Source organism: Bos grunniens, chromosome 10, assembly GCF_055505025.1.
Source record: "Bos grunniens cultivar Pamir isolate PY7600 chromosome 10, Bosgru_T2T1.0, whole genome shotgun sequence".
NCBI lineage: Eukaryota > Metazoa > Chordata > Mammalia > Artiodactyla > Bovidae > Bos > Bos grunniens.
Window position 1 is genome coordinate 13,032,614 of NC_141174.1, and position 17,906 is coordinate 13,050,519.

The 17,906-nt window shown below is 43.3% G+C and overlaps 1 protein-coding gene across 10 annotated transcripts in view; it reads right to left on the bottom strand.

The window, feature by feature from the left end:
• Nucleotides 1-17,906, bottom strand: part of NRXN3 (neurexin 3) — a 1,787,606-nt gene that overhangs the window by 848,260 nt on the left and 921,440 nt on the right. Inside the window, exon 14 of one of the 10 annotated variants that reach the window (XM_086319418.1) lies at nt 652-1,220. The exons of the other annotated variants lie outside the window; for them this stretch is intronic. Coding sequence (XP_086175544.1) covers nt 1,108-1,220 — 113 coding nt within the window. The 3' untranslated portion in view covers nt 652-1,107. Of the gene's footprint in view, nt 1-651; nt 1,221-17,906 lie in introns of those variants that run through there. 10 annotated transcript variants of the gene reach the window in all.

Sequence of the window (17,906 nt, forward strand, 5' to 3'; positions counted from 1 at the left end):
TCACCAAAATCTCTTTACTCAGGACACCGTTCATTTCCTGGGCTAGCTATGATGGTTCTTCCATCTATTCCCATAGCGTCTTTTTTTTTCTCCTACAGAAGAAAGAATGTTAACATCAAAATACTGCTCAAGCTCCCCTTAATGTGATTTTTCAGGCCTGTTATATTGTCTGTGAGAAACATATATAGATATGATTAAATCATCTTGGATGTTTTCCCTCGACCATTTTTTGCCAATGTTTCCCTTAAAACGTGTTAGTCAGATCTTAGCCCAATCCCCCCACATGGTTAGACTTCTGTGGGGTACAATGAAGAAACTACATCACTTGCTTCAATTGCTAGCAGGTTGGTTTTAGCTTTAATTTTTTATTTGTACAGTAGGAACAGTATACCTTCCTTTAAAGCTTTGAAGACTGAGGACTAAATAAGGCAATGAATATAGCAATGGGCCCAATCCCGGCAAACAGGAGGTGCTCAGAGAATAACAACTATTATTTTAATGGAGTACAGCATTACCACATTCTACCTGTGAAAGGTTGTTGTTGAATCACGCGAAGACACAGGGATTCTTGGCCCCGGGAGGAGAAGAATTCAATCTGGGGCCAGAGACGAGGCTTGATCGCTCAGAGCTTTGGTGTAATAAAGTTTTATTAAAGTGTAAAGGAGATAGACAAAGCTTCTGACATAGGCATCAGAAGGGGGCAGAAAGAATACCCGCTTGCTAGTGTTAACAATGAAGTTATATACTCTCCAGTGAATCCAAAGAATGTCTGGAGGTTGTAAAGACCTCCCATAATTTACATTTTAAAGTAACCGAATTAGCCAGAAGGTTTAATCCAGAGACTGTCCTCAGGCAGGATACATCCTTGTAAAGACCAGGTCTACTCCCATAATTTACATTTTAAAATGACAGAATTAGCCAGAAGGTTTAATCCAGAGACTGTCCTCAGGCAGGATACATTATTGTTACATAATCCTAAGGAATGTAGAGAAGGGAAAAAAGTTTGTCCTTTCTTCCTCCTTGAGAATTCCAGACCCCTCTCTCCTTGGGGACCCCTAGACTCCTTATCAACCTGCCTAGGAAATGACTCTCACCTGTCTTGGAACCCTATAAATAGTAGTCTTCTTGTGCATAAGAAAGAAAGGGAAAGGATCGCAAAGTTCTGTTTTGGTGAAATGAAAACGCAGGGGCACTTAACACCTCAGCTTCCTCTCTGTGTCCTGCAGGAGCAGAAACAGAAGGGGTTGGAGAAGTCAGTCACGGGGGTGGTGAGGGTCGTGGAATTCCCCATACCAGAGCAACACGGTACATCTGGAGGGCTGCTAGACACCGCAGCTCGTGAGCCACCGCTGTATTGACATAAAACATCTACTTCAATGGAAACCTGCAGCTCACGGAATGTAATCAAAACAACATCTGTTTACATTTCCAGCAACTACTATATTTTGTCCTCTACTTCAATAGCCTCCAGCAGATGGGAGACTGCTTCAAAAAGGGCCCACTCTTGTTTTTGTACCACCGCAGACGGCTGCAATCAGATATCCATGGATAAGGCAATTAAGCAGAAGACACCATTAATACAAAGTTTCAGGGTGTCTAAAAGAAAATGTGTAAGTAGCACTGGCCCTACTTCCAAGTGTTCAGACAAAAATTTCATGCTTCACACCCAAAATCTCCAGCTCATCCTTCCTAGACTCAGTCCAGACCTCATGAGTCTCAGCATTTCCAGTGGGATATTCTGACCAGAAAGCCTGCTGAAGCAGGGCTCCTTGCAGAGGGGGAAGCTGCAAATAGGAAACACTGGTGCGAAAAGCTTCTGTTTAAGTCAGAAATCCTCTCGTAGGGAAGGGAAGCTCTCAAGTGCAATGAAGTCAGACATGGCCATCAAGGAAACTCTGTACCCACAGAGCACACACAAAGCTTTGCTCTTCATCCAAGGCCATGCCTCCTTCATCTCTTGCCTGCACCACTGCAAGAGCCATGGACCCTGACATTCTGATAGCAAGAGTGTTTTTGTTTTTTTTTTTAATCAACTGAATTAGGTAACTTCTTTAAAATATTCCAATGACTCTACACTCCAAACTTGGCCCGTAAGACCCTGCAGTTCTGATACTGCCCCCACACCATCCCAACCTCACACGTATCCCCAGTTCTACCATAAGCTTTTCAGCCTACAGGCCTTTCCCTTTGAACTGTCCAAGCTCCGTATCTCTCTTCTTGTTCCCAAACTTGTTCTCCTCAGGACCCTCAGGCATGCTGCTTCCCCCACTGGGAACACTGTTAGGTTCCTGCTTTACTCCAAGCACAGCACACACACGCACACAGTTCAGTTCAGTTCAGTCACTCAGTCGTGCCTGACTCTTTGCAACCCCATGAACCACAGCAAACCAGGCCTCCCTGTCCATCACCAACTCCCAGAGTTTACTCTAACTCATGGCCATCAAGTCGGTGATGCCATCCAACCATCTCATCCTCTGTCATCCTCTTCTCCTCCTGCCCTCAATCTTTCCCAGCCTCAGGGTCTTTTCCAATGAGTCAGCTCTTCACATCAGGTGGCCAAAGTATTAGAGTTTCAGCTTCAACATCGGTCCTTCCAGTGAACACTCAGGAATGATCTCCTTTAGGATGGACTGGTTGGATCTCCTTGCAGTCCAAGGGACTCTCAAGAGTCTTCTCCAACACCACAGTTCAAAAGCATCAATTCTTCAGTGCTCAGCTTTCTTTATAGTCCAACCCTCACATCCATACATTACCCCTGGAAAAACCATAGCCTTGACTAGATGGACCTTTGTTGACAAAGTAATGTCTCTGCTTTTTAATATGCTATCTAGGTTGGTCATAAGTCTCCTTCCAAGGAGTAAGCGTCTTTTAATTTCATGGCTGCTGTCACCATCTGCAGTGATTTTGGAGCCCAAAAAATAAAGTCTGACACTGTTTCCACTGTTTCCCCATCTATTTCCCATGAAGTGATTGGACCAGATGCCATGATCTTAGTTTTCTGAATGTTGAGCCTTAAGCTAACTTTTTCACTCTCCTCTTTCACCTTCATCAAGAGGCTCTTTAGTTCTTCTTCCCTTTCTGCCATAAGGGTGGTATCATCTGCATATCTGAGGTTATTGATATTTCTCCCAGCAATCTTGATTCCAGCTTGTGCTTCCTCCAGCCCAGAGTTTCTCATGATGTACTCTGCATATAAGTTAAATAAGCAGGGTGACAATATACAGCCTTGACATACTCCTTTTCCTATTTGGAAGCAGTCTGTTGTTCCATGTCCAGTTCTAACTGTTGCTTCCTGATCTGCGTACAAGTTTCTCAAGAGGCCGGTCAGGTGGTTTGGTATTTCCATCTCTTCAAGAATTTTCCACAGTTTATTGTGATCCACACAGTCAAAGGCTTTGGCATAGTCATTAAAGCAGAAATAGATGTTTTTCTGGAACTCTCTTGCTTTTTCCATGATCCAGTGGATATTGATCTCTGGTTCCTCTGCTTTTTCTAAAACCAGCTTGAACATCTGGAAGTTCATGGTTCACGTATTGCAGAAGCATGGCTTGGAGAATTTTAAGCATTACTTTAATAGCGTGTGAGATGAGTGCAATTATGTGGTAGTTTGAGCATTATTTGGCATTGCCTTTCATTGGGATTGGAATGAAAACACCTTTTCCAGTCCTGTGGCCACTGCTGAGTTTTCCAAAATTGCTGGCATATTGAGTGCAGCACTTTCACAGCATCATCTTTCAAGATTTGAAATAGCTCAACTGGAATTCCATCACCTCCACTAGCTTTGCTCGTAGTGATGCTTCCTAAGGCCCACTTGACTTCATATTCCAGGATGTCTTGCTCTAGGTGAGTGATCACACCATTGTGATTATCTGGATCGTGATAATCTTTTTTGTACAGTTCTTCTGTGTATTCTTGCCACCTCTTCTTAATATCTTCTGCTTCTGTTAGGTCCATACCATTTCCATCCTTTATTGAGCCCATCTTTGCATGAAATGTTCCCTTGGTATCTCTAATTTTCTTGAAGAGATCACACTAATCACATAAAATCACACACGCACTAATCACATAAAAACCATACACACACACGCACACTCACTTCACCTGCAAGACTCTCATCTTTTCAGTTTCAGCTTTAATGACCTTACTTTTGAGAGTTACCTCCTGACCATCCAGTACAAAGTAGTGAACCCTTATTATTCAATGCATCATGGCTAAAACCATGAACCCCAAAGGCAGACTGCCCAAGTTCAAGTCCTGCCTCTGTGACTTGCCAACTTTGTGACCTTGGTCTCAATACCCAAAGCCCCTGGTCCCTCAGTCTTCTCTTCTCAAAAAGGAGATCATAGTAGCATATGTCTTTATAGGCTGGTTGGAAGAGCAAAACAAGTTAATATATAGAAAGTCTTAAAAGTACAGCTGGCATGTATCAATTGCTCAGTAGATGCTAACTCTTATTCTCAGTGACTCTTATTCTTACTTTCAATTTCATATCCACAGTGAGATGCAGCCCACCATGTAAGAGCAGCATCCTTTTTTCCTGTTCATTCAGAGATCCCCAGCAATCAGTACAGGAAAAGGCACATGGTGACAACATGGCTAGTTTTGAATGAGTGGATACATTTAATTAAAGTTGATAAGTAAAACATGGGGAGAAAAAGAATCTTAGCCTCTTCTGAAAAAAATACTATATATCACATCCTCCTCTCTATTTTTTTCACTACCTGGTACTCAAAGTCCAACTGCTTCTGGGTATCCCTGTTAGGCAACCACATTGGTGCATTCTCAAGAAATGACATCAGGGCAGGGAAGCCAATACAAGGAAGGAAGCCCAGAAAACACCGCAGACATAGGCTCCAAACAGGCAACATCTGATCCCAATGGGGAGGCAAGGTGATTTGTATCTTACTTAACAAATTTTTGCATCTTGATTGGAGAATGAAAGACATTCATTTGGGATAATTACTCATAAGGTAATAGTCTAAGAGACAAAACTAAAATAAAACTATGGCAGAATAGCCCTTTGGTGTCTAAAACCTAGGAAAGCCATGTGCCATCTGGAAGTGAAAAAAGAACCCTACAAAGAGAAACACTCATCTCTAACCCTGGGAACACAGAGGTCCAGGCTAAGTTTTCTGTCTCAGCCTATTAGGACACAAACCTGTGCGGAGTGCAGCCCACCCCTCTCGACAAGTCAAAAATCATTCTGGTAACTACAAGAGTTCAAGGACTTTGTGAATGAGAACTCCCAAATCTCAGGTGTTCTGGAAATTTGGTAGTCCAAAAAACAAAAAACGAAACAAAAAAAAACAGCCTTATTTCGTTTTAACAACATAAACTCTGAGTTTTTAGCCCAAGGCTTATCTGAGTTTTAGCCTAGAAATCATTTCCTCTTCCTCCCAAGGGACTAGATTCCCTAGACACACTTGCCATAATTTTGAAGGTTTCCCCCATGGCTCAGTCGTAAAGAATCTGCCTGCAATGCAGGAGACTCAGGAGATGTGAGTTCAATCCCTAGGTCGGGAAGATCCCCTGGAGAAGGAAATGGAAACCCACTCCAGTATTCTTGCCTAAAAAATCCCATGGACAGAGGACCGTGGCAGGCTACAGTCCATGAGGTCACAAAGAGTCAGACAGGACTAAGCATGCACGCACGCATAAAAAATGTAGAGAATTCACTTTGGATGAGGCCAATCCAAGTTCTTCAAAATGCCTTAGAGCCACCATTAGGACTTATTCTCAATCTACCCACCCCAGGGACAGGAATATGGCAGCCACTTCTATCTCTTCTATCTACTTAAATCAACTTTCTTCAAAGAAAAAAAAGTGTGTTCCTCAGAAACAAAATCCCCACACTCTCTTACAAAGCATTAAAAATTAAATAGCTTAAAAATTGTGACTCAACACAAATCAAAACCAAAAGAATTTTAGAGAAAGAACCTCTTTTTTTTTTTTTTTTTTAACTCTAATCATAAGGTACCAATGTGATTGCTGAGTCTGCTGGCCTGATGCAAACATTTCCATCCAAGCTAGAGGAAGTGTAAGAGACAAGTCTTAGGTCAAATTCAAAATCAGTCCTCCAGCTCAGCTTCACTTTTGAAACAAGCAATTCCCCTCATCCCCTGCCTTCCATATGTTGACACCTCCTCTGGCAGGGCACTGCAATCCCTCCCAATGCTGCCCTTTCTTGAGAATTACTGACTTAAACCACGAAATATGTCAGGTCACACTGACCAGGAGGACCTTGGAGAAAATCCAGTTCTTTCTTGTTTTTTTTCTTTTTTTTCCAGTTCTTTCTAAAACTGGTTTGGTGCCAGATTCATAAAATTGAAGGCAGTCTCTATCAAACCAGAGACTTTCCGGCTCAGAAAGAGCTAAGTATAAGTGTTCCTCCAGCAAAATTTTATTTAGTGCATTCTCTGTTTAGTACCTCTTCTATTAGAACCAGACTGAACAAATGCCCTTTTATTTCAGCTTCTCTGCAGTCCTCCAGTCGGGGGACAGCCTCCGGAACCAGTCTATCGGGGTTCACACTCTTCCCAGCTGTGTGGCCACAGGCACGTTCCTTTAACACTGCACGACCGGTTCCTTCATGTGCAATGGAGGGATGCAAAAAATTCGCACTTGCTCATGAACTTGTGAAAAGTCAAATGAAATAAACCACTTCGCACGGAGGCAACTGTCTGTCTAGTATCAGCGGAGATCACCCCCATTCATCGGTCACTCACAGGTTTACTTCATTGAGATTTTCGTTCTTTTTCCAGAGGCAATACATCCTCCCTGCCTCCTCTCCTGCAGACAGGAAGCAGGGCAGAGAGGTGTGGCACCCCCAGGCTGGCTCTCTCATTTGCAAACTGCATGGGGGGCAGGTCTGTAGCTCCCCTATGCTTCTGCAACTGTAAAGTGAGGGGTCACAATAGTAACCCCCATAGTATAGCAACACAGCAGGATATCGTGACCATTAAATGAACTCTTGCATGTAAAACATCCCAAAGAGTCCTGGACAAGGAGAATGCTTACTCCCCAACTGTCAGTTACTATCGGACCCCTTGCATTGTGAGAGGATGTTTGCATTATTGATTTAATACCCCATGCCCAAAGGAAGCAATGCATTTAAATGCTTCTTCAAGGCTGTAACTCAAAATGTAGGAGAGTCCAAGGCATAATTTCATTTTTTCTTTTTCAAATTTCATAATTTCATTTCCCTCACATGAGGAATCTCTCATGTAATCTGGAACCCATGAAGACTGCAGCGGCCATGGCTCAGTGCTGGCAGTCAGCAGATCTCAGAGCGAACGAGCTATGTGACCTTGGGCTTCACTGATCTGGGTTTCAATTAAGTCAACAATAAAATGATTGAGTTGCAACCCAGCCCTGAAATTCCATGAATGAAGGCAAGAATATTTTGAATAGATATCCTTATGGATATCCTATTTCAAGATGAATAGCCATATGTACTGCTTATCAGATCCCTGTCCAGTCCAGGGCCATTTCTTCTCTCTCCTTGTCCCTGCTCTTAGCAGATCCATGTGCCAAGGGCAGCATGGTACATTCTGTAAGTGTGGACTGGGGTTTGATCTCTGTTTCAACCACTGTGCTGCTCTCAGCCTGGTGGAAGAACGGTGGGGGCGGGGGCGGGGTGGGGTGTGCATCAATTCTTGCTTCAAGTGCTTGCACTGACATTGATTTGAAGCGCGACTACACGAAGATTATTTTAATTGGTGCCATCACCTCTCTTTTTTCACAGGACATTACCATTTTATGATGATGTTAATGAATTAGCGTTTGTAATGTGCATGCAAAAATCTGAATGAAGAGTCCAAACGAAGTGGAAAGGGTCATCAATTCTATTCTACAACAGATAATCCAGGGCAAGACAGGGACAGGAAGGCCAAAGTGCAGAGGCCCAGAAATGAAGGGCAGTTGTAAAAGATTCCCCCTAGAGAAGCTTCACAAAAGAATAATTTATCTAGAGGGGAAGGTACAAGGTTTTAAGAGATGCACATAATTAATCAAAGGTGTTTTGTTTACTGTTAAGCTATTCCTATTGAGGCAGGCTGGAACCTGGGACCCCAGACCCTTTGCTGCAGAGCTGCAAAGCCTGCACCTGGACACATCTCTCCTAGAGCAACAAAATACAAAGAAACTATATGAGATTTAAAATAACTGTATGCGTGCCCGGTTAGGGCAAATTCTGGGCAAAAAGAACAAAAACCCCATCTGTCACTTCTCACTTCTGAAGTTGTTATTGCTGTTCAGTCACTTTAGTCATGTATGACTCTTTGCCACCCTATGGACTTCAGCACGCCAGGCCTCCCGGTCCCTCACCATCTCTCGGAGTTTGCCCAAGTTCATGTCCATCCAGTGATGTCATCCAACCATCTCATCCTCTGCTACCCTCTTCCCCTTTGCCTTCAATCTTTCCCAGCACCAGGGTCTTTTCCAATGACCAACACTTGTGAAGAACTGGGAGCAAAAACAGACTGTTGGGAGTACTGTGCATGCCTCATGCACCGAACACAATCAAAGGCCTGGACAAAACACCTAAGTCGCGCCTCCAGCCCAACCCCTGGAGACCCCTACCCTCAATCCATATAAGGAACCATCTTGCCTCCACCTTAGAGAGTGCTGTCGCCCCGCCCCCCACCCCCACCCCTGCTGCAGCAGGAGCCTCGATAATGCCCTGCCTGAATTTCTTGTCTGGTCTCTAGTGAATTTTTACTGATTGGAGAAGGCCAAGAGCCCTGGTCAGTATCACTCTTTCTCTATTTTCTAGATGATGGTCAACTGCTGAACAGAAATTCAGATGGTGGGAAAGAATACAACAAATAATCTGGGCTCAGGATAACACACATGATTTCAAGTATATCACTGGGTGAATTTTAACAACTCAAAACTCTATGAAACCAACACTCTCATCAGGATACGCACATTTCTGCCATCCCAGAAAGCTCTCTCGTGTCCCTTCTGGCAATCCCCACCACTCAGAGTTGACCAGTGTTACGCTTTCGAATGCAGATTAGTTTTGCCTCTTCTTGAACTTCACTTAAGTGGAATTACATAATCTGGACACGTTTGCGGCTTTTCTTTCCATATAATATTTCTGAGACATCTATATCTTGTATTTATCTGTAGCTCATTCTATCAATTATTAGTATTCTATCATACAAACATGCCATATTTTGTTTATTCACTCTCTTGCTGGTAGGCACCTGTCCCATTTCCAGACTACTATAAAGCTATTATTAATGCTTTTTTACACAAGTATTTTTGTGACTATGTATCTTCATCTCTTTTGGATAAAGAAACTTGCTGGGTCTTACTATAGATAGACTATGCTTGGTTTTATTAGAAACTGTCACACAACTTTCCGAAGGTGGTCATGCCATTTTTCCTCCCTACCTACTCTGTATGAGAATTCTTGTGCTCTCATTCTCACCAACATGTGGTGTCACCAGCATATTTAATTTTAATCATTTTCATGAGTATAAAAGGACACCTTATTGTGATTTTAATTTTCCTGATTACTCAAGATGCAGGGCATCCTTTCATAGGCCTAGTGGCCATTTGTGTACCTTCTTTTGGGCTTCCCAGGTGGGGCTAGTAGTAAAGAACCTGCCTGCCCAAGCAGGAGACATAAGATATGCAGGTTTGATCCCTGGGTCAGGAAGATCCCCTGGAGGAGGGCAGGGTAACCCACTCCAGCAGTCTTGCCTGGAGAATCTCCATGGACAGAGGAGCCTGGAGGGCTACAGTCCATAGGGTCACACAGAGTGAGACACGACTGAAGCAACTTATTACACATGCATGTACTTTCTTTTATGATATATCTATTCAATTCTGTTGCCCACTTTTCACTGTCTTTTTATTAGTGATCTGCAGGAGATCTTTATATATTCTGAAAACAGACTTTTTTTAGATATATATCTAGAAAATATTCTCTCCCAGACTGCAGGTCACACTTTAATTTTAAGAATATTTTTTGAAGAGCAGAAAATTTTAATTTTGATCAACACCAATATATTACTTCATGCTTTTGTAGTCTCTCCAAGAAATTGCTGTCTACCTTAAGGTCACAAAGATGTTTCCCTACATTTTCTTCTTTAGATTTTTAGCTATGCATTTAGGTTTATGATCCATGCCAAAGTAATTCTTCTCAAGATTACAACTCAAAACATTTAACTCTTGCCAGGTCTGAACTGCTCCAAAGTGGTCCAGGAGAATAACATTTAGATATGGAACAATGGACTGGTTCATAATTGGGGAAGGAGTATGTCAAGGCTGTATACTGTCACCCTGCTAATTTAACTTATATGCAGAGTACCTCATGTGAAATGCCATGCTGGATGAAGCACAAGCTGGAATCAAGATTGCCGGGAGAAATATCAATAACCTCAGACATGCAGGTGTCATCATTTCACTTCTTGATGAAAGTGAAAGAGGAGAGTGAAAAAGTTGGCTTAAAGCTCAACATTCAGAAAACTAAGATCATGGCATCCGGTCCCATCACTTCATGGTAAATAGATGGGGAAACAGTGTCAGACTTTATTTTTGGGGGTTCCAAAATCACTGCAGTTGGTGATTGCAGCCAGAAATTAAAATACACTTGCTCCTTGGAAAAAAAGCTATGACCAACCTAGACAGCATGTTAAAAAGCAGAGACATTACTTTGCCGACAAAGGTCCATATAATCAAAACTATGGCTTTTCCAGTAGCCATGTATGGATGTAAGAGTTGGACAATAAAAAAGACTGAGTGCTGAAGAACTGATGCCTTCAAACTATGGTGCTAGAAAAGACTCTTGAGAGTCCCTTGGACTGCAAGGAGACCAAATGAGTCAATCCTAAAGGAAATCAACCCTGAATATTCACTGGAAGGACTGATGCTGAAGCTGAAACTTCAAAACTTGGCCACCTGATGTGAAGAGCTCACTCGTTGGGATAGACCCTGATGCTGGAAAAGATTGGAGGCTGGAGGAGAAGGGGACGACAGAGATTGAGATGGTTGGATGGCATCACATGGTGATGGACAGGGAAGCCTGGCATGCTACAGTTGATGGGGTGGCAAAGAGTTGGACATGACTGAGGGATTCAACAACAAATTTCCCCAAGATAGAAGTAGGCAGTGGTTGATTTTTGTTGTTGTTTGGTTGTTTTGTTTTGTTTGGGTTTGTTTGTTTTGGTGGTCGGCAGAGGGGGTAGTTACTGTCTGATGTTAGTTGCCTACGTACAACCAGAAGAAATAAAATCTGTATCACAATGTCAGGAATACTTACTATGTGCCAGAAACTCTTCTACCTGTTTCTCATGTAGTAACTTATTTAATATTCAAAATCCAGGAAAATGAGATCTAGATAAAGTAAACATATGAGTGCCATGCAGTAGCTGAGTCAGGTTCCAACCCAAAACAAGTGGACTCAGAGCCCTCAGATGCGGTCTACCATGGACCACATAACTCTGTCCATTGAATATAAATGACATGCTTCAAGTAGGATGGCATTAAAGTTTATTGAGCGACTACTGTGCCAGATATTATGTTAGGCTTTTCTATTTCAGCTCATATAATAGTCAAAAATACCCACTTAAGCCCCTATTATCAGGTTTTCACAGAGGAGGAAATGTAGGCTCAGATTTAAGTGGCTAGAGTCAGGCTGCGCAATCACCGGCGACTCTGAGAATTTAGCCCAGGTTATCAGACTCAGACCCCATGCTTGTTCCACTAAGAGACTCTGTCTCCATAGAACCAAGTCACATGTCATTGGAAAAAAAGCATGTAGGAAAGGGTTTGATAGAGAAGGTAAATTTGAGTCAGGTCTATAGTATGTTTCTGGAGAAGGCAATGACAACCCACTCCAGTACTCTCGCCTGGAGAATCCCATGGATGGAGGAGCCTGGTGGGCTACAGTCCATGGGGTCGTGAAGAGTCGGACACGACTGAGCAACTTCACTTTCACTTTTCACTTTCATGCACTGGGGAAGGAAATGGCAACCCACTCCAGTGTTCTTGCCTGGAGAATCCCAGGGACGGGGGAGCCCGGTGGGCTGCCGTCTATGGGGTCGCACAGAGTCGGACACGACTGAAACGACTTAGCAGCAGCAGCAGCAGCAGCAAAGTGTGTTTCACTTAAGCAAACAGAGCAGCAGAGTGTTTCCTGTCTTGGAGAAAGTCTTAAGAGTAAATGTTTGAGCCATAAGCACACTCTTTGCTCATATCAGCATGCAGGCCTTACTTAGAGAAAAAATGGCCCCCATAAGTGTTTGGTGCTCAGCTGCTCAGTCGTGTTTTTTTTTTTTTCCCCAGAACTCTCATTTTTCCATTCAAATCTTATCTTGAACAACAAACATAACTTGTTTTCCTTAAAGTGATGGGCTCACTTTCTTAAGAAATTCTCAAGAAAACATTTTTATAGCCAATTTCCATGTCTGAACAACCAGAGTTTACATTTCTTGGAAAAGAAGCATAACTAGTTCAACTTGCAGTCAAACACTCACACGAGCTTTATTCCTCAAGCACGTCTGAATGTTTGTGAACCCTCTGGACTATAGCCTGCCAGGGACTGTAGCCTCCCCATGGGACTTCCCAGGCAAGAATATTGGAGTGCTTCGTGGGTTGCCATTTCCTTCTCCAGGGAATCTTCCCAACTCAGGAAACAAACCCACATCTCCTGCATTGCAGGTGGACTCTTTACCCATTGAGCGATCAGGGAAGCCCTATCCAAACCTCACACACATGGACAAATTATCAGACCATCTGCTTCTCTTACTTCTTCTACTCACTGTTCTTTCGTAGGGACCATGATAGACCCCAAATGTGTCCCTCGAACTCAAAGCACAGACTACAGTTAATCCTGTCAGATCTGGAAAAGAAAGTTTCTGTAAACTGTAGAGAGATGCAACATAAGCTGTGTTTTGCTGTTACCTAAACCTACACCGATGGGTGGAAGCAGATTTTGACAGACCACCAGCATTCTGTTACACTTGGAGTTGAACCACAAAAGAATGAGCTGTTCTCTGCAGCACTGGCTTGAGATCCCTCAGGTGCAGCAGTGGTCTGCAAAGAACCTGGAAGGCCATTTACCAGGAGACTTTTTAAAAATCATATGGGGGGAAGAAGACCAAACCCACTAATAACTATATGCCTAGAGTTCTTCAAGTTTCTGATGATATTTCATAAACATAAAGTAAGGGGTTTTTTGCCCCAAACCAACTGGGGAGATGACTATTGCTTCCTGTAAAAGCTAGCAAGTGCCATTCTGAAAGAAATAATTCTGATCTGGGAGAAAAAGAAAGCTGTGAAACACACTAGGATCTCACCACTCAAAATGTGTTAAGAGATGAACAGTGTCAGCCTCACCTGGGTTGGGGGAGGCGGGGGTGGGGTGGGGGGGGGTGGGGCGGGCGGCAGGCTGTAAAATGCAGATTCCCATGCCCCACCCAGACTAGCTGGATCAGAAACTGAACAAGATCACCCTGGTGAGTCCCACACACGTTCCCTGAGAGGTAACTAGAGGAGGAAGAAGGAATCTGTGAAAGGTGGGTGCTTATCCCCCAAATGTTTCCTGTAGGAGTGCTGTTCCAGGTGGTACCTTTGTCGAGCTCTGAGCATCAGTAGTGGAGTGGCCTCTGCCATTTCACACGAATCCCCTAAAGCGCCTCTATGGGTCTGTGAGCTGGTGAGGTCTCTCGGTGTGAGCTTACTTGGTAAGTGTCAGGCCACATCATGGAGAGGGCATCCTCGGGGACACTCTGCCCCACATGGCTCGGGGAAGCCCTGCCTTGGGGCTCTGGGTCACCTGTACTCACGGCAGCTCCCTCTCCGAGGGCGTGATTCATGAGAGGAGTGGGATGCAGGCTTATTCTTTACGGTCCCATCAAGCTGTCGTACCTCCAGCAAACAGGAAGCTGCAGTGCCTGGGATTAGGGCTGGCCTTCTCTGTTTACGGCCTGTTCCCGGTCATAAATTTGGAGCCAGAGGGCAGAGTGATTGCAGGTTGTTCTGGGGCTGGAAGCGGGGCAGGAGGAGGTGACAGAGGAGGGATGTGGGCAATGCCATGAAAAGCTAATGCAGAGCTGGTGCTCCCTCAAGGTCACTTTGCTTCTGCAGCAAAAAGAAAAAAAAAAAAAGAATTTTCCCATTTCCTACATCTCTGCACCATTATAGACACAGATTTGATAAAGTTCTGACCGAAAGAAAGCTGCTGGGTTTTTCTTTTCTGGTTTCTTTTTTAAAATGTCATGGTGTTTATGAGGAGGCTTAACCAATGAAGCATAAAATCAAAAGTCACTATAGGAGTTTTCTCATTGGTTCAAGGGCTGCAAATCAAGGAGATGATTTGCTCTCCATCTGATGATGGTTTCAGAAGGAAAGAATAGGAAGGGAAAGACAGTGAGAGCAGGGAACAGTGAGAGCAAAACCAGAAAAAAAGAAACTAGAAGAGCTAATCAGAGTGTCCAGAATTTGTCTAAATATAGTGTGTAGTTAATCAGACTGTGTGTGTGCGCGTGTGTTTACATTTGTGAATCTATTCTCTGAGATTAAAAAATGTGGAAAGTATTTTGTAAAGAAAAAAAATGAAAAAACAAACATTGGCTTACTAACAACAAGCTGACTAATTCTTCCAAAATTTCATTAGTGACGGTAGTAATTCCAGGAAGCATAAAGCACTCAACTTGTGCCGGGAGCCGTGTCCCATGGTTTCACCATGTTGTCTCATTTAATCACCACCACAACACGATGAAAAAGGTACAGTCGTCATCCCCCTCATCTCACAGATGCAGGAAGGGAGACTTAGAACTGTGAAGTCACGCAGCCAAGGTCACAGAGCTAGCTGGTAGCAAATCATTAACTCAAACTCAGGGGATTCTGGCTCAAAATATGTGAATGTAACTACTGCCTTCATCAACATCCTATTTCACATTTGGGGACAATCAGCCGCTAAAGATTAAAACGCAATATGTTTTCTCAAAAAGAATCAGAGATTTATGTTGGAAGTCTGTCTTAAAAGAAGGCCTCGCATTACTGAGCATAATTAGGAAGAAGAAAAAAAAGAAGAAACAGTGGCCTTATTTCAACTTATTTCAAAGGAGACAAAATCTAAGGCAGTGGTTTTCAGTCAGGAGCGATTATGCCCCCCAGGGGACAACTAGCAATGTCTGAGATATTTTGTGTTGTCACAACTCGGGGAGGGTACTACTGGCATCTAGCGGGTAGAGTGCAGAGGATGCTAAAAATCCTACAAGGCCCAAGACAGCCCCACAACAAAGAATCATCCAGTCCAAAACGTCAGGAGCGCCAAGATGGAGGCCTCCTATAGTGATGCTGTAAGCAGAAAAGATCTTTCAGGCAGTAGCTTGAAATTTCTCTCAGTGGAAATGAATGGGCTCTCAGCCTCACACTGCCATGCTGTCGGAGGCAGAAAAGACCTTTTGACTACGCTTTACAGAACTGGGATCTGCAGGTGAGGCAGCCAGCACATCGTCACAAAGAGCCACGGCAGGCTCTGTCGCCTGAGTGAGAGAGCAGCCGTCCATCCCCGGCGGCAGCCTCAGGAGAGACCTGCCTGCCCGTGACCAACACAGCAGGGGCTGTCCCAGCCCACAGCTCCCCAGGCGGCAGGACCGAGTGAACTTCATCAAGTCTCCTGCCATATCTCCAAGCCCTGGTACCTCTGAGAAATAAAGGATTTGGGAAAATTGGATACGTGTGCAATTTCAAATCCTGCATGTTTCTCCAGCAGGAATCCTTGCCAGGTGGCATACCACAGAGGGTCACAGTGCAAACTGGCTTCGTTCAGTCAAGCAAATAGTCACCCACTAAAATCCGTGATCCTAATACATCTTAACCCACACCCTTCCAGACTCCTTGGCTCACGCTACAGTCTTGCTTTGTTCTCAACTCTACAGGCTACTCCCAGTATCTAAGGTGGATATTTGTCAAGGATTCTAGGCCAGCAGTGTTGAGGGGAGCAAATCGATGAACCGTAAAGATGTCGGTGAAAACAGAACCCAGGGAGCAAGAGATTTTAGGTGCTTATTAACCAATTCATTTGGTAGGGCTTGTGACAGAATCTAATATTTTTGTTTCTGATAATTCCCACCATTTCATTTTCTTTAATTCCTATTTCATTGTCTGGCTGCCTGATTTAACACAGGATTATTCGGAAAAATAAATTCTTGATTAACTTTTTTTAGGAGGTAGAAAGAAAGTGAAATAGCATTTGTTTATGCCACACGCTCTGCAGCTTTATCGGGCCGCTCACTGAGTGGAAATAAAAGATTTCTGACTATGGCCAGCCATTCTACCGCAGTGATAATTAAACAAACTCTCACCAAAGGGAAAAAAAAAAAATCCCTTAGCTGCATTTTGAATCCTCTCCCCTGTACTAGTTGTTCCCTTTCCAAGACAACAGGACAGACCATACCAATCTAAGAGAATCTGCAATAACCCAGATGGCAGAACTTTACTGTTCAAGTGAGCAGTTTCAGCTACTCCCAGAACAAAGGCACACTTACCATAGCTTTTCTAATTCCCAAGCAACATTAAGGACAAAAAGAAAGAAAAGGGTACTTTCTCCAAAGATAATCTATATTCCAAAATTATCCCTTAGTAAAACTTATTTTATATACACATAAAATAAGTGTTACATTTTAACACATTATATATACACACTTTTTTAAAAATTAGAAAATACGGTATGAATTTGGGGTCAGAATGAAATTTAAATCTAGTTCTACCACTCAGGACTTTTCTGACCCTGAGTAAATTATTTAGTCTTAGTCTCACTTTTCGCATCTCTAATACAGGGATAATAGGGAAACTATGGATTACGTACTCATCCAGTAAGAGTGACTGTGAGGGGGACAAGACTCTGGAATTTTGACTGTAAGGGCCCAGGCTCAGCTGCCAAGTTTACTGCTGCATGGAGAACGAGCCATCGATCTGCTAAGCCTCCCAGTTTTGCAGGTATTCTTACAGAAAATGGGAATCCAGCGGGATTCAGGGAATTTCAGGGAATTAATTCCCTGAAATTCAGGGAATCGTCTGCTTGTGAGGAAGTCTGACAGGCCCCCAAACAACTGCTCACTTTTCAAAGAGGCAGCTGCACAGTGAAGAGGTGAGGAAGGTTTTGTTAGAAAAAAATGAGAAGGCTCCCTTCCCTTTGGCAAAGATTTCCCTCCTCTGGTCTCCTCTTGCGAAGTTGATCTGTTTCACCACTTAGCTTTTCTTCTGTGTTCTTTCTTCTGTTTTCACATCCAGGCTTCCTTTTAATGTTTTCCTAGCTGTTCCTTATTTGTCTAAGCTTACCGGCTTTCCATGCTTCTTTTTAAGGATGCACTTGCTAAGTCACACCACAATTCAACATGATAAACCTCAGAACATTAGGAGATCTGGCCAATCCCAGAATCATTGTTTAGTTTGTATACATCTTTGTATTGAAATTAAGACTTGAGCTAGCACCTCTGCATTTGTGAACATGATTTAGAGGCTGCTCCTCTTTTCATATTACCTTCATTATCATACAGCACATGGCACCTTCCTGGGCAAGCCTAACGCTCTAGAGAGAAGTGATCTTTACTTTCTTTATCGAAACCCTTAAGAAGAAGCAGCTAAGTTTGCATTAAGGTATTTTTTATAAAAACAATCATTTTAAGGACAAGAATACAGAAACACTATAAATTGATTTTTAGAGACCCCAGAACCAAGGGTAGGAGAAGGCAATGGCAACCCACTCCAGTACTCTTGCCTGGAAAATCCCATGCACAGAGGAGCCTGGTAGGCTGCAGTTCATGGGGTTGCTAAGAGTCAGACACAACTGAACAACTTCACTTTTACTTTTCACTTTAATGCATTGGAGAAGGAAATGGCAACCTACTCCAGTGTTCTTGCCTGGAGAATCCCAGGGATGGGGG